Source organism: Passer domesticus, chromosome 9 (genome assembly GCF_036417665.1).
Source record: "Passer domesticus isolate bPasDom1 chromosome 9, bPasDom1.hap1, whole genome shotgun sequence".
Taxonomy (NCBI): Eukaryota; Metazoa; Chordata; class Aves; order Passeriformes; family Passeridae; genus Passer; species Passer domesticus.
Genome location: NC_087482.1, coordinates 37283594 through 37305118, shown reverse-complemented (window position 1 = coordinate 37305118; position 21525 = coordinate 37283594). Strand labels below are relative to the sequence as shown.

Here is a 21525-nt window from a genome sequence, read left to right as displayed (position 1 = left end):
GCAGTGAGGCGGAGGGACGGCCCCTCCGCGGTAGGAGGGGCGGCCGAGCCGGGCAGGAGGGGCCCCTCGGTGCTCGGCCGAGGGGCTCCGCCCGGTTCCGGTGCCCGCAGTGAGCGGTGCGTGCGGTCCGCAGCGCTGCGGGAGGAAAGGAGCGGAGCCCGGGCGCGGAGGGGCCGCGGGTTCGCGCCGGGGCTGCGCAGCCGCCGCCCCGCTCCGGGCGCACCGGGGGTTGCGGGCGGACCGCCGCCCCCGCCGTGAGGGCCGGCCCGGCCCCGCCGCCCGCGGGAGGGCGGTGCGGTCGCTGCGGTAGCTCGGTGCCGTGAGGCGGGGACAGCCGGCTCGGGTCACGGCGCGGCGATCCAGGCGTGCCGCAGGCTCTGCGCGGCGCTGGCGCGGCGCTCGGGCGCGTAGTGCAGCGCGGGCAGCAGGAAGGCGGCGAAGGCGGCCGCCTCCCGCGGGCTCCAGCCGTGCCGGTCCGCCAGGATGCCGGGGAGGCTGCGGGGAAGGAGCCGGGAGAGCCGCAGGAGCGCGCCTGGCAGAAACAGCGTGGGCACAGCGCCTCAGTCACACCTGCGCGGCTGAGGCGGCCGCGCCTCGCCTCAGAATTAACCCGAGGCATCCCGAAAGATCTTTGCCTTCTTCTTGGAATTATCTCTGTAAGCTCCACCTGAGCTGCCCCTTTGCAGGTTTGGCTCTCGGGTGCTTCTCAGGAACCACCTTTTCAAGCTGGTGTTTGGAGTCTCTCTGTTCCTGAGTACTTTTCTTAGGTGAGAATGTGCCAAGAGTGCACAAAGTGTTCCCGGAATAACCACGCCAGAGCCATTGCTGCTTGCTCCCTGCCCACAGGCACCCGGATGCATCATGCTATTTCAGTGTCAGAGCTCGCAAGACTCTTGTTGAATTTGTGGGGCCCAGCAGAGTGTAGCAACCCTCATCCTGGCGAGTGCATGGTGTAAATACAGTGATTCAAGTCAGGCATGTGTGGTCAGGCCAGGGTGGTTCACAGGGACAGTGAATGTAGAACTAGTTTTGACTAATTTCTTTCAAGAACCATAGAAGACATAAGTGTGAGCAAAGGATGTGGATGTGCAGGGAGGTACTGGTTAAATTCCAGCATGGGACCAGTACTAGGCACTGCATGAACTGTGGGTAGGCTGGTGAGCAGGAAAGCAGAGAAGGATGGTAGGCCAAATTGCAGAAGGGTGGAGTCATGTGATGCCTTGTGGTCAAAGAAGGGTTTCAAGACTCATGAGTCAAAGGGAGAGGAACTGGGGAGAATAAAACAGAAGAGATGTTGCAGTTGGGTCAGAAGCCTAAATATAGCAGCCACATTGGAAGGATATGAGTGTCCCATTCCTGGGCATCATTGTTCTCTGTCAGTGACTGGGTGAAGTGCAGCCTGTTACACACTCTTCAGCCTTCCTGGCATGGCACTGTTTCCTGTCTGCATTTCCATTTTCTCCAAATCCAAAGGAGAAAGAATGGAAATGCTTTCCCTGTTTGGTGTTTGCTATGACCATTTTTCAGGATTGTGCATTCATCCCTGGAATGCTCATGGATTGCAGAGTAGGCAGGGCAGGGAGTGTTACTGCTCTTTATGAAGTTTCCATTTGTGTTCCATCCCTGCTTGTAGCCTGCATTGTGTGAGTAACTTTTGGGGGAGTTCAGCATGAGCTGAGTAGGAGTGTGTCAGAGATCTGCAGTGATTTTTAAAATAAACTTCCTTATGCCAGTTCTTACCTGGCCTGCTGAAAAATTTTGTTGACTTGTTCCATGAGAAAACAATTTGAGGAGGAATTCTTCCCAAGAGTTCAATAATACGAGCAACATGATCTAGATAGAGGGAGGGAAGACAAATTTAGATACAGACTGTGACACTTCTGTCAGTGAAATGAATAAAACTCATGGAGTCCTACCATCATCTCTGGAGAAATATTTCCCAGGTTGAGGATCAAATAGACGCTCTCCAGTTGCCATTTCAAATGCCTAGAAATGGAGTAGCACTGTTAATTCACTGATTGTCTTGGAGTTTTCCTTGCCCGCTAACTGATACTGCCCTCTTTATCACACAAAACTGGTCCTAAAATGTGGAAATACTCACACTGGCTTGATCTGTACCGCAGTGAAACAACACCTTTATCTCCATCAGGATGAAAAGCAGCATGTGCCTGATGCAGGCAAGCCTCTGAGCTAATCTACATGGAGTGTGAATTGCCTTAGAGCTTAAACTAAATTAGGACTGGGTCGTACCAGCAGCAGACTTTTGCCCTAAAGTGAACGAGTTCCAACAGCCCCTTTTGCCTTCTTGAAAGGAAGCTTTCTTTACAGGGATGCTCAGGACATGCTGCCCCGGCCAGCTAAGGCCTGTCCCCTCCCCAGTGCTGTCCCCAGCCCTACCAGGCACGCTGTACTCCAGATATCCGCAGGAGTGCCGTAGTCTAATCCAAGGAGCACTTCCAGGGCCCGGTACGGCTGCGTCTGTATCTCCTTGGAAAAGGGCTTGTACTAAAACAGAAACAAACTCCTTTAAAAACTCCTTAAACAGCCACAGCAGCACTGGTGGTTCACAAGCTTCTTGTGTGGTGACAGGACATTGGGGACACAAATGGATGTGTGTTCTCAGCTCTGTGCAGGGCACAGCCAGCACATTCCTGCCCCACTGACACCAGTGGGAATCCACCTCTCACCATTTCACACTGAACATAGTTTTAAATTTCTCATCGTAGGGACTAACTGCAAGCTGGAGAAATGTCCAAAACTGACAGTGGCTCAGGAAGACCGTGCGCATCTTGGAGCTGAGAGTGGCAAACATAAAACCCCCCAATATTGGCATCTCTGAAATAGCTGTTCAGCTGTAAAGGGACAGACAGACACAGTGTGGGATGGAAAGGAGCACACAACATCACACATTGTCACGGGATTGAGACTTGGAGCAGACTCACTGTCCAGCATGCACTTCCTAGATCTGCAATTTTCACCTCTATGCTCATTAAATCGGATTCTTCCAACTGATTGCCAAGATCACCTCCTAGATGGGAAGGACAAAGAGAAATCAGGTCTTTCTGAACCAGCAGGTACACACCACTTACCACAGGAGAGGTATGTCTGCCTTCCCTTAAAGTTTCTTGGCCTAAAAGCTCCTAAATACTTTTTATCATAAATCAAATGCCACGCCTCTTTTTTTAAGGAACACAAAACAAGACCTGGTATCCAGTAAAACATGAGAGAATGGGAGAACAGTAGCTTGGAGTGGAACAGTGTGACCATAGGCTCCTGTCCTGCTGCAAGGTTAAATTACTGTGGGCCCAGAGGAGAGCACCAGTCAGAACCCAAGCATCTGTAATTCCCCCTCAGCCTTCAGCAACCCTGGCTGTCACAGACCTTGGATACAGCCTGCTTGGCCAGCAACATGGACCTTATGCTTCCATGTGATCCCAGGAAAAGGTAATTCCTGGTTTAGTACCTTACAGTGAGCTGTCAGTCTATGCTTAATACTGTGCTTTTCTGCTCCAAGCAAAAGACTCGGTCACTAATTTAGCATTCCCTGATTGCCCCAGAGTTTGAGAGACAAAACAACACTGTCATGGGAGAAATGCTCACAGGAGAACACAGTGCAAGGATAATATGAAAGGCCTCATTGCTGGGAGATGAGATAATCTCTCGAGAAACTCTGCAGCCCTACATCTTATTCAATTCAATATTCACACCATTCTGTGCACATAAATTATGTCTCAGAAGGCCTTGAAGATTAGCAGCACATACAAGTCTCCCACAAACCTCAGAAATGAGGGAAATAAAGAAGCAGGAGTGTCATACAGCTTTCTGATCAAGCCTTTTTGTATGTAAACCTTTCAGCAGCTGAAAACATCAGATACATGGAACTGTCCTGGACCTCAAGCCTTGAGAGTGAGCTCCGAGGTGGTGGTGGGGCTGTTGACAGATATCTGTGACCTGTAGCTGTCCTTCACACAAACCCACCTGCAGGACCACACTTCTGTAGGTGCCTTGAGCCCAGCCTGGTGTTTGTGCTAAGCAGAGAAAGGAGAGGCCTTTCAGCAGCATAAGCTGGCTATAATGTTTTATACTGGCTGTCATGTTTTGTACTGGCTGTTGTAGGAGATGTGAACCTTTCCTAAGGCATCTGTACCTGCTGCCTCTCATTTCTCTCCTGCCAATAAACACTTAAGTCCATTTTTTTGTTAAAAAAGCCCTGGAGTGCTCACCTGCTCCCTTTAGCCTCCCTTCAGTTCCCTGGTGGCAGTCGAGTGCAGCCGTGAGAAGCCTTTGGAGGCCTTTGCTGTGCCCATGGAGCAGGATGTTCTCTGGTTTGATGTCTGCGTGGATGATGCGGCAGCACTCGTGCAGGAAATGCAGCCCTGCCAGCACCTGGCAATGAGGCAGCACTGTCACAGTGTCACAGCAGCCCTGGCAGGGTCCCCACCACCTCTCCTGCCCCAGCAGCTGCCAGAGCAGGCAGGCACAGCGGGAGTGCAAGGCAGGCACAGTCAGGCACTGGTGGTAACCCCTGGCAATGAATGGTTTGCTGGGGGGGTGGCCTATGGGAGCAGGCACAAGGGGTTCATCACCCCACCTGACAGCAGAGCCCCAGGAGCAAGGGGAGGCCTGGACAGCCCAGTGGGGAAAGGGGTGTTTGGGGTGACACACAGCAAAAGTGTCAATCAGCACAGTGTGACAATCCACAGATACCAGCACAGATGGGCAAGCCCAGGGAGGTGGGAGGAGGATGGCGCTATGAGGAGGCTATTATGATTACAAAGCTGAACTTTCTTCTGAAAAAACATTCTTGTTTGGATGGCTGTTGTGTCCTGGGACCTCTGTGCCTTGCCACTGATTATAACCAGCCCCCAACTTCCATTTGAATGACAGTGACATGTAAAGGGACTGGTGTTAATGACACGCATGGGAGGGTGTCCCATCATACAAGGAAAGAAGGAGACACAGGATAACACAGACAGGAGGGGGAGAGACCATGAGTGAGTGCAGACAGAGGATTTCAGGGCCCTGCAGGAGAGCCATGTAGGGAAAGAAAAGCTTGTGATGCAGCAGGGAGAGCCTGGCCTGTCACAGGGGAGAAATAAACAACACCTTCCAGAGATGAACACTCACTATCAGAAATCAATAACAGAGAAAAGGCTATGGGGACATTTAGGTTTGTTTTTTAACACTCTGGTCAGTCATAAAGGATTGGTAAATATTCTCTGTATTATCAAATTCTATTCTGGGATGAACACCAGCCCCAGGGAAATATCAGCCTTAAATGGTAACTGTGAAATGTGGGGAAAGATTTAAATAACTAAACTGGAATGAATCAGAAGTAAATACTGCCCCAGTGCTGTTCTGAAGGGGGAAAACAGAACTGAGATTCTACAATTAAAGCAGATAATGTATCAGCAAAAGCCTGAGTATCAAATAGAGCACAGAGGTAATGCCTCTACATTTTTGTGTAACTTAACCCAGGTGTTGGTGGAGCTTCTTTACAGAAAGGAGAGACTACTACAGAAAACAGGATGAAGGAGGAGCAATTTTCTTTCTTAGTATCCCTAGAAGGGCACAGGAATCATGGTAGCAAATCTTCATCTTGGCAAGTGTGCAGACTTCTGATGAATCTCAGCACGAGAGGCAAAAAGTAATTTTAACTATTCAGAGGCCTCACTCAGGTTTCTCATTCCTTAAGCAGAGCCAGCCCTGAAGAAATTTTTCACCATCTTTTAAATAGGCATAACACATCCTTACAGTGGATGAAGGAAAAGTTGGCTCTGCACAGAGGAACCTCAGCATGGAAAGAGAACCAGCTGACCAAATCAGCAATTTAGAAATTCATGTGAAGATGGGAGGGAGACCTTGATCAGCCTTCAGGGGTACCATGCAGAAAGCTGCTGGAGCTGACAATGGATGCCACAGCTGGATGCCAAGGCAGCAGTCTGCCATTACTGCCAGAGGGGACTTCTCTGGGCAGCAGGAGGGCAGAGATGGTTTGCCCACAAGAAGTAGAACTATGGCAGGCTGTTTGTCCCCTGCTAGGTGTATGAGCAGCAGATAACCCAGTAATTACTGAGCTGATGGGAACAGAAGTGCCAGCCCTGACTCCCTGGTGTACATCTGCAGGCTTTTGGCACTTTTTGACTCTGATTCCTTCCCAAACCTGAGGAGGCTGCAGGCTTAGGCAGTAACACCTAAGTCCTTCCCCTTGGGAGGAAGACTGTGGCATGTCCCACATGCCCCTTGGCACCCTTGCCTGATTGCAGCTAAGTTCTCACCTGCTGTAAAGACCTTTTCACAAAAGGCAAGGGCAGTCCCTGGGCTGTGTAGTTTCCCATCAGACATCGAATGGAAGGACCCAGCACCTCAAATACCAGGCAAGAATGTGGGAAGGAGTTAGGGATTCACTAACAGGGAAAGGTGTTACCACCAACCCTCTGCCTTTCACCAGAGCAACCAAATACCTCCTGATTCAGCCTCTCCCCTCCAGCCATGCCCATGTGCCCTGGTCCAGCTGCAGCCCTGCTCATCCTCCTCATGGCAGCACAGCACTCAGGTTTACACCATCCTTTCTGGCCCAGAAAAGCACTCTCCTCTGAAGGATATGGAAACCATTCTCTCCAATCATTCTGAAGTCGTCTAACAAAGAGACGATGTTTTCTCCTGCCAGGTCCTTCTTCTTCATGCAGCTTACCTGAGGGGGAGGATTCCAAGAAAGCTGCAATCAGAGACATATATGTGCACAAGGACACTTTGCACCTGTTTTATCCTGTCTGACAGACTTTCTCTTCTGGCACTTTGTGACAAATCCCATGAAAACAACATCAGGAATACCAGCAGTGAGTTTCTATATGTTTTGTCTTGCTCTTGACGAGGTGGGACCATCACACCCTCAGCGTCAAAACAACTCACACCAATCCTGCTGATAGTATCTAGCACATTTCCTGCTGCTTTTCTCTCCAGGCAGACCCAGAAAGTGCTCCTGCTTGTGCTGGAAGGGGATTTCCCCAAGAAGACAGCTCCCTGCTCCCAGCATCAGTGACTGTCCATTTCCTTTGCCTCACACCAGCCCTTTGGCAATTAACTCAAGGGGTTGCAGAGAGGCAGAGGCATTATGGCTGCCTTTGGCCACTCAAATGCTACTTGTCTTATCAGGGTAGAGAGCAGCTTCCACATCTGGAAGAACTCAGTGAAGGGGGCTTCTTTGTGCTGGAAAAGGGTTGGCTGTGGGCAAGTGATCTATGGGATACGGAGGGGTGGTGGAGGAGGTGAACACACCCTTTGTGCTAGAGCCAGGGGTCTTCAAACACAGTGTGTAGTAGGTCCAAAAACACCAGAGATGGTTCTTCACAGAGCACATGTGTGACTGGGGACTGTTCCTGTTACAGGGGGCTGTGGTTACTGAATCTCACAGGGACTTGTAAGGGTTCAAGATAAATCCACTAAGAATTCATGCCCACACAGGCATCGTCCTTGGCCCAAGAAATCTGCGGCTGGAAACTGCAACAGGCCAGGGGAGCATTCAGGGGGAGCAGCACCCTGTGCTCAGCTTGTCCTTACACCCACCTGGACATGTGCTGTTGGCCCAGGGTCCTGTGCTGAGGGAACGTCCAGGCACAGGTGCTACAGCACCCCCAGCACCACAGACCTGTGTGACAAGGAGCACCAGGGGTTTGCTCTCCCAGAGCACTTATTCTGGTACAGCAATTCATGCTGTTTTTTTCTCTCTTCATGGCCACAGCTGCTAGGGTTTTGGTTTGGTTCATTTTGCAGATACCAGATCCACCTGCACCAGTGCCAGAAGGTTTGTTCTGGCACAACACAAGAGAGCAGCCCTGAAAGCAGAGACCAGATCATCTCTTCTGGCAGCTCTGCAGGCACTAAGCCCCGGTGCTGGTGGGAACAAGCCTTGGGAAACAGCTGTGTGCTGCTGAATGGGCAGGCATGTCTCTCAGAATTAATAATGAATCAGGGGTAAGGCTCACTCTCTGCACAGGGTTGTGCTGATGTGTGGAAAAGCAGCCCTCTGATTACATTAAATTAGTGCCACTTGGTACTTCCTCTTGCATCACTGCATCTGGCTCATCTCCCTTTAGATAGGGCCTACAGATTTACAGGTGTTAACTAAACCTTTCTCAAACCTGTTGGAGAAAGGCCACAGAGTAATTTAAAATGCAGAATTTAATAGCTTTTACTCATCTGAAGCTGATGTAACTTTGTATTTGAACAAACTTGAAGAATTGTAACCACAAGCTTTCTAGAACTAGCAGTTCCAGACAACTTCAAAGGCAACTTGCTACAACCCAGATACAGGCACCTAATTATCACCTCCATTAGCAGAGGCCAGAAGAAGCTTTCTGACTTCAGATGTTCATTGTGTTTGGGTATGTCATATATTTTTCTATTGCAGATAGTTCCTTTTACTTCAGTATCAGTGTTCTGATACAGCAATGTCCTGAGTGATGTTCCTCTGTAAATTATACAGGTACAGTAGACATGTTCCTATCTCCTGCTTAAGAGCATTACCACCTTCTTCTGTTGATTATCCACCTTATCATTCTGCAGATTCCTCCTTTTTACTGGATTTCAGTCTCAGCTTAAAGAAAAGTGGGACATGTCTCAGTGTGATGCAGGAAGGAGAAAATGCCTGTTTCAGAGTCCAGTCCTGAGCTAGGCTGATTTCTATGAATTCCCCAGCTTTCAGGTTGGTTTTTTTTTTTTCCTATTCCCCACCTAGCTCCGTGGACTGAGAGCAGGCAGAGGGGATGATGAGGCTGATACTCAAACCTGAACTCAGTGGCCATCTGCTGGAGCAAAGCACAGACCCACAGGATATACTCACACAGCGGAGGAAAGCCACCTCATCCTGGGCAGTGTCAGCAAAGCCTTCCCTGCTTTTCAGAACCTTCACAGCTACCTGCTTCTTCCTCCTGGAAAACGAGCCACAGCTGTCAGCCAGTGCACGTCAGTGGCCCTGACCAGCAGTACTTCCCTTTCTCCCAGTCAGCCAGCCCTGGGCTCCCCAGGGAAGGTGCTGCCCTTCTGCAGGCACCCTTGGCTTGGTTTGCAGCACACCAGGCCCATGGGCATCCCTCCTGCTGGCATCTGGCAGCACAACTTCCCCAGGGACCAGCAAGGGACTGGAGAGAAAAAGAACATGGATACTGCAGGGTCTAAACAAGAAAAGAAAATGCAGAGCGAGGGCTGATCCCACTTCATTTATATTCTTTGATTTCTGGGGACCAGCTCTGCTCGTTGCACCCCACTGATCTTGCTGTCAGGTTTTCCCTGTGTTCAGGGGTGCCTGGCATGCTCCCAGACTGTGCTCTGCTGTTCCTGCAAGAGGGGCCAGCCCTGCCAGGACATCAGCCACCCCTTCCCACCTCCCTGAATGGCACTCAGCCCCTCACCTCATGTCCTGGCACAGCCAGACAGTGGCAAAGGTGCCACATCCCAGCTTGTGCAGCACCTGGTATCGCGTGTTGAGCACCTCTCCCTCCTGCACGGGCTGGTGGCCTCCTGTGGAAAACCATCACCAAGAGATATTAATGACATCTCTAAATGCTCTCAGACTGAACGAGCAGCTGAGGACAGCCTGACAGGTCCCAGTGGCCTCCTCTAGCCTGGGAAGAGCCTGGCATGATCTCATCTCTGGAGCCTCATGGCCAAGGACTGACCTGTGTGCTGGGCTGATGGCATCTCCTGCTGCACCTGCTCCTCCATGGCCCCGGAGCATGGCAGATCCTGGCACAAGGGGATGGAGGCAGTGGGACACCGAGCTGTGGGAGCTTCAGCACTTCATTCCTTTCAAGAGAGATGGAGAGCTGCAGGGTGGCCATGCCTCTGCTGTACCCTCACCCCTTTCCTTCCCATTCCCTTCTGCAGCTCTTGGAGTCAGGCTGTTACACTTTTAGCACTTCAGGGAGACAGGGATTATTTTAAGAGTTCAGAAGAGGAAAGCTGGCAGGCTGGTCCCAGGCCAGGGCCAGGTGGGAGTCTCAGGTTTCCTAGTGTGTATTTTCAGGGGCTTAGCGGGGTCTGTGGGATCCCCTCCCACAGCCAGGGGAAGCACCTCCTCCCTACCCCCATCCTGGCTGAGGAGGGAATTTGGGCTTTGGCTGGCAGGAGAAGGCTCCTGCTCCAGAGGGGTGTGAAACAGAACCTGCATTCTAAACACTACAGTGCTGCTCCTCTCCCACAGTCCAGCCCTGGGGCTGGAGCACGGGTTTGTCACTGACAATCGTGTGACATCCCAGCAAGGCCACAGGACATCCTGGCAAGGGGCTGCTCATGGGGTTTGTTACTATGACAGTCCAAAGCATAAACACCAAGACAGCCCAGACAGACTGATCCAACTGCTGTCCCCCAGTGCTGCAGCACTGAGGTAGGACTGGATTCAGTACTGGTCACCTGAAATAGCAGCCCAGAGCTCCTGTTGCTAATGAAATACAGATTGAAGCCACAGTAGCTGGGGCACTCCCAACCCAGCCTTTTATAATTTCCAAATGTCACTTGCAGTACAGCTGAAGCTTCAGGCTAACACACACTGTCAGAGCTCGAGACAGGTGATAGTAATGCCCAAGGGCATTAGCACAGGTAGAAATATTGAACTTTAAATCCTCCAAATCAGGTCACTAAAGCTCAGAACTCATCTGAACCAGAAGATTTTCAGAAATAGTTATAGAGGGCTGGCAGTGCTGGTGGCAGGGAGTTGTTCTGGAGCTGTAACATCTTCCAGCTGCTGAGACAGAGAACCTGTTTTGACTCAATGTTTTGACTTCCTCAAAACATTGAAGTTTCTTTCCATGCGCTGATGTTCCTCTCCCAGCACAGCAGCCAGAGGCACAGCTTGCCTTTGGGCACCCAGCAGGCTCCCAACACAGTTCCAGTCAAGGGTCAGACTGAACTCAAGACTTTCACCCTGTCAAGGAAAACCCAAAGTACCAGAGATGATGTTACTCTGTTCACCCATGCCTGCACAGAAGTCTGAAAGGAGCTCAAAATGCCTCCCCCTCTACACATTTCTACACCTCTTACCCTTGCATTTATGCTGTTCAGAATCAGTCTATTTGATATAAACCCCCTGGATGCTGCATGTCTGCATGGCCACTCTTTACAGTAAATGTACCCTGACATGCCACCTATGAAACAAAACTGAAATAAAAAATTTCCTTATTTGTGCACAGACTAAGCTTATCAGTACCCTCACACACTCCTGCACCACCAGCATCTGCCTGAGCCTTCTTCACCCACATCATGAGGACAGCAGGGCCTGAGCTGAGAGCAAGCAAGCTTTAGTCATGCAGCTTACCATTCACCTGCCAAAGGAAAACTCAGTGTGTGGAGATGGGAGCTCAACAGCTTCTTCCCTTGGTGTTCTGGTGATAGGAGGCTTCAGTGAGAACATAGGACCCAGAGGCAGACCCAAAGTGTAAGACTCAGCCCTAGGGTGGATGGGGCTTTTGGGCAGTTCAGGCCCTGGTGGCCTTGTTGCTGCAGAGGCAAGCCAAGTCTATCCTTAGGCATGCAAGATTTACCTCCATCCACCCTCTCTGGATGGAAGCGCTGGCAAAAGATGAAGAGTGTTGCTATGCAACTTGGTACAGGAAAGTGAAATGCACTTTTCTAAGCTTTGTGATAAAGGACAATTGGTGCTTTAAATCCTTCATTTCTTGATACTTTCACATTAAATACAACTTATTTTTCTTTTGTCATTCCAACTATTTTGTGCAGAACCCACTGAATTGCTGCAGGCCTGGACTAGCTCAGAGAATTTCAGCCAAAGAACTGCTCCTGCCTGGTTTGTGAGAGCCATGGACGAGGAGTGATGATTCACATGTGGCCTGGAGTCCTCCACCCAGCCTGCATGAACAGTGTACAGAGCCTTATGACACCTGGACCTTTGGAGTGGCAGAACAGACCAATACACACTTTCAGCTCCTGCACCACAGACCTACAAGCCCAGGCTGAGCACAGCACCCCTGCAAGCCACAGCACACAGCAGACAAGCAGCCCCGGCGAGGCTCTGAGCCCCAGGGCCCAGCACAGACTCACCATGCAGCAGCTCACGGGTAGGACAGGCCATTCCCTCTGTCATCTGGCTCGCTCTGGAGCTCCCCAAAGTGAGATACCAGCTGGTCCTGCTCTGATTTTAGTCTGCACTGTCCCAGGAGGGATGGCCTTGAGCCCACCGAACTTCTGCATCACTGGATGGACGTGGTGAGGAGTAGGGCAGGGTATCAGATCACAGCACCACTTCTGGGAACAACCTTGGCTTTGGGAGAGCAGGAGACCTCAGACAGCTGCGGTGGATTCACTTTACTGCTGGCCTCTCCCTGCCTCCCTGGCAGCAGGCCTGGCAGCCTGCAGTAGATTCACAGTCTCCACAGCAACTATTTATAGCGGGAAATTCACAGCTCTGCTGTGATGGAAACAGAGAAGTCCTCCCCCTCTGCTCTGCCTTCTCCAGACCCAGAAACCGTGGGGCTGCCTGACTCTCCCCCTGCTCCCAGCAGTGTCAGCAGGACCTGCCCTGTGGCACCATCTTCTGCCTGGCAGAGCCATCCCTGTTCCCAGACCAGCCCGTGTGCCACACTGCCAGACCTGAGGAACCCCAGCCTCTCCAGCAGCGCCTGCACACAGTCCAACACCACCACAGCATGGTGCTGGTGGCCACAGAGCCCATGCTGCCCCTGTTCCTGTCTCTTGGAGAGCAAGCACAGCAGCATCCTCCCACAGCCCTGGGGGGACACGAGCATCCCAGCACCACGCAACACAGGAGAGGAAAAGGCCACACACAGTAAGAATCACATTTTCCCCCCACTGCCACGAGCTGCAGGCTCACACCGGAGCTGGGCATGGCCTGGCCTCCCCCTCGCTGGGGCCCTGGGCTCGCACAGCTCGGGTTTCCTGGCTGAGGCTGCAGAGAGCAGGCCCCAGCCCTGCAGCAAAGGGTTAACCCTGCCTGCAGTAGCTCTGCTGCAGCTCCAGGCTGCCAAACCCAGGCCAGGGCCTCCCAGAGTGGTTCTCCCCCTGCCTGTGCCCCTCTGCTCTCACCTGCCTTCCCTGCACTAAAAATACCAAGGGAGGGGGCAGAGGCTGCGCCAGGCCGGGTGCTGAGCCCTGCAGGACAGCGTGCAGGGGACAAGTGGCTTGTGACCCCTTAAAGGGCAACAAGAACACACAGAGTACAGAGAGGAGGGACTAAAAGAGGGGGAGAGGCAGACTGTACAAAACTCTGCTAGTAAAGGAAGGGGAGGGAAGAAAAGAGGACAGATGGGCCAGGAGCCAGATTGCTGTCTGGGAAGAGCTGTGAAATTCATTTAAGAATTGTTTTGGTAAATTAGGAGCACTGGTTTCTGCCTCACGCTGTTGGACAACAGTGACCAACAATGACAAGAGTGAAGGTTCAGCAACCCTTACCCAGAGTGAGAGACCACAGCCAGAGCTGCCATGCACCACGGGGCCCCAGTGCCAGCCAAGACGAGTGTCTGTGCAGGGAGGCTGCCTGCTCCCGTGGGCAGGGATGGTATTTGAGCTCTGGAAATGCAGAGGGATGCAGGTGGAACTGGCACAAGGTTATCTTGAAGAAACACAGCCTAGGGAGGAGGGAGAAGCCTCGCTCCTCACACAGCTTCGGGGTCCTGGTGCTTCGGAGTACACTTTCCACTTAGCAAGAAAAAGAAGTAAATACATTCTGTGTAATTGCATCATCATGCAATACCAGCATGACACAGAGGTTGTATATTAAAATTTATTGAATTATTGTGTAAGAATTCTCTTTATTAAAATCATTTTGACTCTAAACTGATTATTTACAGACAAAACCTCTTATATCACCAATAGATTCCTACATCTCAGAACAGTATCTACAAACAGTTATTACACTATGTAACAAAATTCAGATTTTTTTTTCAAGCTTTTTATATTAATTATTAATTCAAACTTGAGAAAGACAGTACCTTGGGTGCTCTGAGCAGAACCTAAGGTGTGGCAGGGCATAAATGCAGGTCAGGCCATACCATAACAGACAGACAGACACCAAGTCACAAGGCTGGGAGAGAGCAGAGTCACCACGACACAGACCAGGAAAAAGACTACAAGAGCAAATGCCCTGGGTGTTCTGGAAACCAAAATAACCATCCCCACAAGAAAGGCACACATTAAAAAAAAAAAAAAAAAGGAAAAAAAAAAGCAAAAAAAAGCATCTTGCTGCAACCAGGGCACGCCCTGAAAAAGATGGCATTCCACCAAGGCAGCAGCATCCAAGAACCCTCTATTCTCTATTTTCATTAAAAAAAACCAGCCATAATTTCTACCAAAACAAAAAAAAATTGCCACCAGACAGATGAAAGCAAGAGCTCTCACATCTACATCACGTGGGTGCCAGCTGTGCTTCATCGTGCCAAAGGGAGACACATTCAAATACACTAACGGAGATTTATCTTAACACTGATCAGTCCTCAGCCTTTCACCCAGACCACGGCGAAAGCAAGTCCCTCCCTCTGACCATAGCAGTGACATCCCCGTGTCCCACAGCAGGCTGCGGTAGCAGGGCTCTCTCTGCTGGTGCCCACTGAACTTGCTACCTGTGAGCAAACAGGAACATGCAGACAGGATTCTCTGTCCTTGACGAGGAATGTCCGGTTGGTTGTGGAATCAGGCAGAGACTGGGAAAAACTTGGAAGGATCAAGAGGAATAAATAAATAAGTTTTCCCCGCAAAAGGGAATTTCACAATAAAACTGTTTTGTGCAAATTTAAATGCAACAGAAGCCTGCCACAGAAACGGATTTTGCCACAGGAGAGGGGCACGGACGGAGATAAGAGGGGCCACGCCTAAACAGCCAAGCTGATCCCAGGAGGGCCTCGGTGTGTGTCCACAGGGAGGAGGATGCTGGTATCCAGAACACCGAGGAAGATGGATGGGAGGAGATGGGCACTACCAGCTGTCCACCCTCACTGCACCTGCACTGGGCAGTGTGTCCTGTGCAGCCAGCAAGGACAAACTGAAGATGTTAAATAGGTCATAAACCTCTGTTTAGCTCTATTTTTAAGTCTTGATTATCAATCTAACAAAAACAGACTTTCACAGATACACTCGGAAAAAGCAGACGATTTCCAACATCCAGGAACAGCACTGAGAAGCAGGGAGAATGTGGATACCAGTGGGAGGTGGAATGAGAATTAAGCCTCAAGCCACTCTGTTCTGGGAAAGTGCAGAGATAATTCTGCAAAAATAGGGGTAGACACTGACAGTCTGTAGAGCCAGAAATCCAGGGAATTTTCTGTGGCTTCTGGCAGACACTGAGCAAGCTGGAGAGGCCACAAACCAGGCCTTGTTTCCTAGGGTAGAAAGTCCATCCACCAACACACAAGGGGACAATTCTACTCCACCACTACACCTGCACTTGCCTCAAACCAAGGAATCTCCTCCTGCAGTCTCTCAAGAAATGGGCTTTGCTAACATGCATTGTATTGGCTTTTTCCCATCCAGCACTCTGCTCGGGTTTTTGGGATGACCAATTTAATCAGATTTAGTCAAGACAAAGGTTTCAGAGATGCTGAGTTCCCATAAGTTTTGTGGAAATGGGTGGTCAGGCAGGAGTGAGACCCTAACTGGTCCTCATGTGGGGAAAGAGGCAAACTCTGCAGCCCCATTTTTGCCTGGCAGCAGCCAGCCAGCCACCCTGCTGCTCTCTCTGTACAGCAGGATAGGAGCAGAAGGTTGCACAGGGATGCTCATACTCTGGGCACACCATGTACCTGGGAATACTGCTAGACTGCTGAGAGAGGGTCACAGAGGAGAAGAGAGGCCAGCATTAACCTGCTGCAAGGACAATTCTGCACCTACATAGCACTTGCACAAAGCCTGATGGAGCAGGCCTGGAATTACTGCTATTTGCAATGTAAAGAGAGGTAGGGATGTCATCCTGCCCTGGTCTAGCTCTGCTCCCTCCTGGCCCACACAATCACCACCTCAGAGTAGTGGCAGAGGAGTCAGACCTGTCTACCTGCCCCAGGCACACAGGACACCAGTGTGGAATTAGCAGCTGGGGGGGCAGGGGTGGGGCAAGCAGGAGAGAGAACAAGTAAAGCACCCTTATAAATTAGCTCCTAGAGGGGCAGAGGGCTGTTCACAAGGTAGAGGAACTAAGGAGGGAGCAGTGAGGAGCTGCCCAGTGACAGCTGCCAACTAACTGTGCCTGTGCCTGCTGCACAGCCTCTCCTCCATGCACAAATCATTCCTTTTTGCAGGACACCAGACTCTCCTTGGGAACATCGTGGTTGTGCTTGACAGCTCCTTGGAGTTCACAGCTCACCAAGTGACCCTTCTATGTGCCACAACAGCAGAGTTTGAGCAGTGGAGCTGAGAGTTAGGTGTAAGGCAAGCCTAAGAGAAGAGCACAGAGAGAGCCTGGGACTGAGCTGTGGGGAAAGGCGAGCTGCTGGTACGACAGAGACACCTACAAGTTATCCCTGCAGACAAAGCAGTGGAGAAAACTGCTCCAGTGCTGACAGACGTTTGTCAGTAGAAGTGCACAGAGATACTTCTCCAAGAAAAGCTTTGTCTCAAAGCCACAAAGTTAAACATTCTCCTTTAGCATTTAAATACATTAACTTTGAGGGTATTTACAAGTCCAGTTCAGAGCAGCAGAACAGCTGGACACTGGAGGAAGGGGGAGTGGCACAAGGCATTTGTGCTTTTCCAAAGAGCAGGACAACCTCTGACCACAAGGAACCAGGAAGACAGATCCGAGCTGAGTCAGTGGAGACCAAAGCGAGCCAGGCAGCGACTCTCCCACTGAATTTGTCCTGAGGGAAAGGGTGAGGGGGTGCTGTCCATTTACAGTGGGCCCCATGGCAAACACCCATGCTGGTGAGCACATTCCAGCCAAGCAGGTGCCACACACGAGCTGTCAGAGACCAGAGCACTGGGGAGCAAGAGACCTTCACCACTGGACACTCTCCTTTTCACATCCAACATCTGGGACCAGCAGGGACATTGCTGCAAGGAGTTTCTCAGGAGTGCTTGCTAGCTGGAAACAGAGGTCAGCACAGCAATCAAAAGCTTCCTGATCCCAAGGAAGTGAGTGGTTGCAGCAGGGAGTGTTCCAGCACTGGAAAGGGCATCTGTGCAAGGCTGAGGACTCCACAGACCGTGCTCAGTGTTGTCACCTGGCTCTTCAATAACATGGTTTGCAAACTTGGCACATTCACATAACATCTGTAGGAAGGACCTCTGTGGTCCCTCAGCAGTCTACCAGGGAAAAAACAGAGTTTGTCCTTTTTTCTTGTTTGTTTCATTTTGCTTTTAAAAAGAAAAAAAAACCTGTAAAAAAATATTCTCTGAGATGCAAGGACGCTTGTACTTTGTACTGCCTTGGCCATCCCCTTGCTCACGTCACCCGCAGGTTCCTTGGAGAGTCTGGTTCCAATGGCAGCAGGACACCCTGTTTATCAACGAGGATGAGCACTGTCCCCATTCAGCCAGGGGAGAGCAGTCTGTCTGTGCCTGTCACAAATCTGTGACTTTATTCTCCACAGCTGCTGCAATCTGTTGCAGTCTATATCCAAGCTGCATTTTCTGTGCTGTTGGGTCTTCTTCCAAGGCAGTAATGATCTGCAACAAGACAGAGCTCACTGGCAGCCTTTCTCCAGCACACAACACCCAACCAGCTGAACTCCATGCATTATGGAGAACATCAAGCTGGAATTCAGCATGCTCTAGTCTAGAGTGGGTATGTAGTAACTAATCTCAAATTAACTACAAAAGAAGTACTCTAGATTCATTGTAGTAACTTACAGACTTCACAGGGCAAAAAGAATGCTAAACTTCTCACCTCAAAATTAAGTCTTTAGTACATTAATCTGAACTAACTTAATTTCTTCTTTAAGTAGAGTATTTGGATATTGGAGTAAAAATGAAGAGGTGCACATGAAATGCCAAAAGCCTCCAAGTTAGAGATAAGCTCTTTTTGCTCATCTCCTCCCTTGCTCTTTGATAAGAATAAAACAAACTCATGACATGAGTTATGCATGCCAATGAAATACACAGTGTTGGAATAGGCTGGCCCTTTATTGTTAATTTTTGTAGTTTTTTTGTTTGGGTGGTAGAAGAAGAAAGGTATATTCATAGCTGCTGGAAACACACACTCACCTGGTCATAGTACTTATTGATGTATTTGTACAATTCATGTAGAGCCACCAGGGAATTGAGGTCACCTGAGTAATTCTGTTTATAAGAGAAGAAATTGGACAAAACTGTAAGACACCTAACAATTGTCCTGTCACATTCTGTGTCCTCACAACTCATTAAGAAAGAACAGGAAAGAGAATTCACCAACAGTTGCTAGCAAAGGAAAAATCACATGTATTTCTTGCCCTGAATCCTTGATACCACCTCTTCTCTCCAGTGCTTGCTGGGCAGACCCTCACCCTCCCTGTGGTGCAGAGCAGCCACTAGGCACAGTGTGTCTGAGCAGAACTGCACACTCAGCTGGAATATCTCATCTTTGCATTAATAACTCTCTCCTGGATACACAGGTGAGGGGCCAGGTGACTTCTGAAACACTTTTATTTACCCGTGACAGCTCAGCCAGGGCAGAGTTCATCTCCTGGTCACTGGCAGAGATGGTCTGACGAATGTCTGAGTAGTACCTAGACAGGGGCACACAGGAATTAGTGCATGGTCCCCCCTCCTCACTGCTGACACCACAGCTCCTCACATCCATCACTTACCTTTCCACCATCTGCTTGTAGCGAGGAATGTCCCGGGCATAAAGCAGCTTATTGATTGGAGAGTCCTTGAACATCCAAAACCAGAATTGGTTATGAAAAGCTCCTTTTATTGTGCTGTGGACTAACCTCAGCAGGTAACACCATCACCTCTAATATCTGCCATTTGTTTGGGATCAGGAATTTTTTGTCCTCTGCATGGAGAGGCACTTCAAACAGCAAGCTCTCTTCTAGTAATGCAGTCTGAGGCACCCTGAGATGTGCTGATGAAGGCACCCTGGGATCCCTAGTGCAGCCTTCCCCCTGGAGCTGGGTGATCACCAGTATGAGATCACACTGGCTATGGCTTTGCACAGCTGATGCCTGATGTGCTCCAGAGATCCACCCACCCCATCTCTGGTGAATTGTGCAGGACTGTTCCACCCTCAGCACAGGGTGAGTAGTGATGGTGGAAAGCCTTTCTAGAGGCCAGAATGTCCCAAGTTGCATCCTGTGACTCCCACTATCTGCCACAGTCAACTGGAGTTCAGCTCTGTCCCCCAAGTAGCTTTATTTACAGCTGCAAGCTTTAAATAAAGAGCATTCCTCAAAAATTTCTTGTTGCTAAACAAAATCTAATCCTCTCTCCTCTCTTCCCAGGAGCCCCCATTCCTCTCCAGCTGCACATGGAAACCAGGGGGAGCCGAGCCTGCTGTCCCCATGGTGCTATGTAAACATTCTTGCCTCCCTAAGGCAGCACTGCTCAACTCCCTGTGCCAGCCATGGTCCCTTCTCCCTCTGTACTCACCCGCCCTAACTTATGGTCAGCTATTGTGCAGGAGTCCATGAAGGTCTGTGCAATGACCAGCAGCACAGCGTCCACGTTATCCGACGTCTGAACATCAAAAACAAACTGAGGGTTCTTGATGATGTTGATCCAGAACCTCAGGGGGAGGCTGTAGAGAGGACAGAAAGGCAAAAGGGCATCAGCAGAGGTGGCAGCCACAGTGCTGAAAGAAATTCTATATGTTACTGCATCTCTCTGCTCTGCCCTCCCAGCAAAACCAGCTCTTCACCCTATAGTCTGCTGCCCTGCACTTGAATTTTGCTCCTCCTCAGTAGGCAGAGGTGGCTGTCACTTTGCAAGCTCTAAGCAAGCCAGCAGTGCCTCCTCCAGGGCCCTCAGGAACACCCCACCTGTTTGTCTTCCAGATATGGATGGTCTCAGGGTCTGTGATCCCATAGTGGATGGCCTGCTCATCTAACAGGTCAAAGAAGTATTTGACTGCCAGAGGAACGGGGCGGTTGGTACTGAGGATCACCTGGAACAAGTCATCCACAAACTTCTGCAGAGTGCCCTGTGGAAAATCAAACAGGACAGGGTCAGCACAGACAGAGGAGAGTAGAGACCCTGGGCCTCATCTGAAGATGAGAGGTCACACTCTTCTTCTCAGTGACAGCCCCTCACCCATCCAAGGGTACTCCACCCCCACTGAAGGGAGCAGCAACAAAGGAGAAAGGTGGTGTGTGGAACAGAGGCCAGGGAGAACCTCGTGAGCAAAGCAAAATGTAGAGGAGACTCAAATGTACTCAAAGTCACTGCAGGTACTGCTTCATCTTCACACACACCCCTGCAATCTGCTGGGGGATATGAAGGAAAGCAAGATCCCAAGCACAACACAATCTGTGCTTCCTCTCACCTTCATGGAGAGCAGACGTGTCAGATAGATCTCTGGGATTGCCTTGGCCCGCTCCCGATCTCTCAAGCTCCCACGCCGATGCTTGGGAAGCTCTGGCTCTTCTGTTGGTTTTACCAGGTGCCAAAGCTTGATCCCACCTTCATCTGCATCCTCCAGCATTGGTGTTTCTAAATCAAGCAATTGTTTATAGATGAGTGTTGGCTCTCTCACAGTAGACCTTGGCCAGGTGAGGCCAAGAAAGCAAGATCTCCCAATACAACAGAAACACAAATGGGAAGGCATCTCTGGAGGCCTCTATCCAGCCTTCTGCAGAGTACTACCATTGCCAACTATACAGAAGGTTGCCTTTGTTCACCCAAAACCTTCAAGGTCTTGGAAACCTACCCACACAGAGATCCCCCACGACCCCAGTGGTCTGTTTCAGGGTTGAGCCACCCTTTTGCTGAAGAAGTTTTGTTCCATATCCAATTTGAATCTCTTAAGCTGCAGCCTGTAGCTATTATGCCTCATGCCACAGGAGTATCCATGGAGCTGTACACTCTGTCAGGCAGTAAGGACACTGCCTGACATCCCATCATCCCTCTCAGGCCATGCCCAGCACCTGAAGACATAAAGATTTCTGCAAGTTGCAGACTGTGTTCAGCCCTAGAGAGTCAGACAACTGTGCTTGTTCTGCATTTTCACACCTAGCCCAGCCTTCCTCAGCTCTCACACTTTTGCCTTCCTCTGACCTCACCTGACCAAGCTTTCAAATATCTGACAAGCCTATGAGAGTCCAAGGGATGTGTCAGCCTTCTATATCAGCATAAAGCTGGGGCTACAGCAAGGGACTTGTCCCACTAACTGGCAAGTGCTCTGAAGTAGTTTTATGAGAACAAGACATCAAACTCACTTTCTCCTGGGATGTAATCCTGATTTTCCCTGTGGATGTGCTTGGTCAGGCGTGGGACAAGTGCTACTGTTGCTCCATCAGGCACCTGCACAGAAGCAAAACAATATTCAAAGCAAAGGGCATGTTTCTCATCAGTATAATAGGCAAGTGCTTGTAGAACATAACAGGCTGTACCATCACTAGAAATAGGGACAGAAACAAGGATTTGGAGGCACCA

The 21525-nt window shown here is 50.2% G+C and overlaps 2 protein-coding genes and 1 long non-coding RNA gene across 7 annotated transcripts in view; 1 reads left to right on the top strand and 2 right to left on the bottom strand.

Annotated features, from left to right (window-relative positions):
• Positions 1 to 334: 334 nt before the first annotated feature.
• LOC135308068 (SRSF protein kinase 3-like) lies at positions 335 to 11445 on the bottom strand. Its single transcript, XM_064432803.1, has 12 exons — positions 11312 to 11445; positions 9678 to 9804; positions 9411 to 9519; positions 8843 to 8930; positions 6608 to 6694; positions 6279 to 6386; positions 4224 to 4386; positions 2943 to 3028; positions 2398 to 2505; positions 1917 to 1986; positions 1741 to 1833; positions 335 to 532 (listed from the first exon to the last, which is right to left on the bottom strand). The coding sequence occupies exons 2-12, from the start codon at positions 9721 to 9723 to the stop codon at positions 345 to 347; spliced, it is 1146 nt and encodes a 381-aa protein (XP_064288873.1). The 5' UTR covers positions 9724 to 9804; positions 11312 to 11445; the 3' UTR covers positions 335 to 344.
• LOC135308076 (uncharacterized) lies at positions 539 to 15933 on the top strand. 2 transcript variants are annotated; one of them, XR_010368613.1, is made up of 3 exons: positions 539 to 3444; positions 6671 to 12799; positions 13347 to 15933. It is a non-coding gene; the product is annotated as an uncharacterized LOC135308076 (long non-coding RNA). The 2 variants fall into 2 exon arrangements; XR_010368612.1 differs by having other exon boundaries at positions 5479 to 12799.
• Positions 13740 to 21525, bottom strand: part of PLXNB1 (plexin B1) — a 77077-nt gene continuing 69291 nt past the window's right edge. For all 4 annotated transcript variants that reach the window (XM_064432770.1, XM_064432771.1, XM_064432772.1 and 1 more), the window contains 8 exons: positions 21309 to 21393; positions 20417 to 20583; positions 19914 to 20074; positions 19525 to 19672; positions 18741 to 18805; positions 18584 to 18659; positions 18160 to 18234; positions 13740 to 17622 (listed from right to left, as the gene is read on the bottom strand). In XM_064432770.1, coding sequence (XP_064288840.1) covers positions 17518 to 17622; positions 18160 to 18234; positions 18584 to 18659; positions 18741 to 18805; positions 19525 to 19672; positions 19914 to 20074; positions 20417 to 20583; positions 21309 to 21393 — 882 coding nt within the window. In that variant the 3' untranslated portion in view covers positions 13740 to 17517. The remainder of the gene's footprint in view (positions 17623 to 18159; positions 18235 to 18583; positions 18660 to 18740; positions 18806 to 19524; positions 19673 to 19913; positions 20075 to 20416; positions 20584 to 21308; positions 21394 to 21525) is intronic.

Coding starts and splice junctions, on each gene's coding strand:
- LOC135308068 (XM_064432803.1), bottom strand. CDS start 9,723: ATGGAGGAGCAGGTGCAGCAGGAGATGCCATCAGCCCAGCACACAG. Junction 8,931..9,410: donor TGGCTGTGCCAGGACATGAG/GTGAGGGGCTGA, acceptor CTCGTTTTCCAG/GAGGAAGAAGCAGGTAGCTG. Junction 1,834..1,916: donor ATATTTCTCCAGAGATGATG/GTAGGACTCCAT, acceptor CCCTCTATCTAG/ATCATGTTGCTCGTATTATT.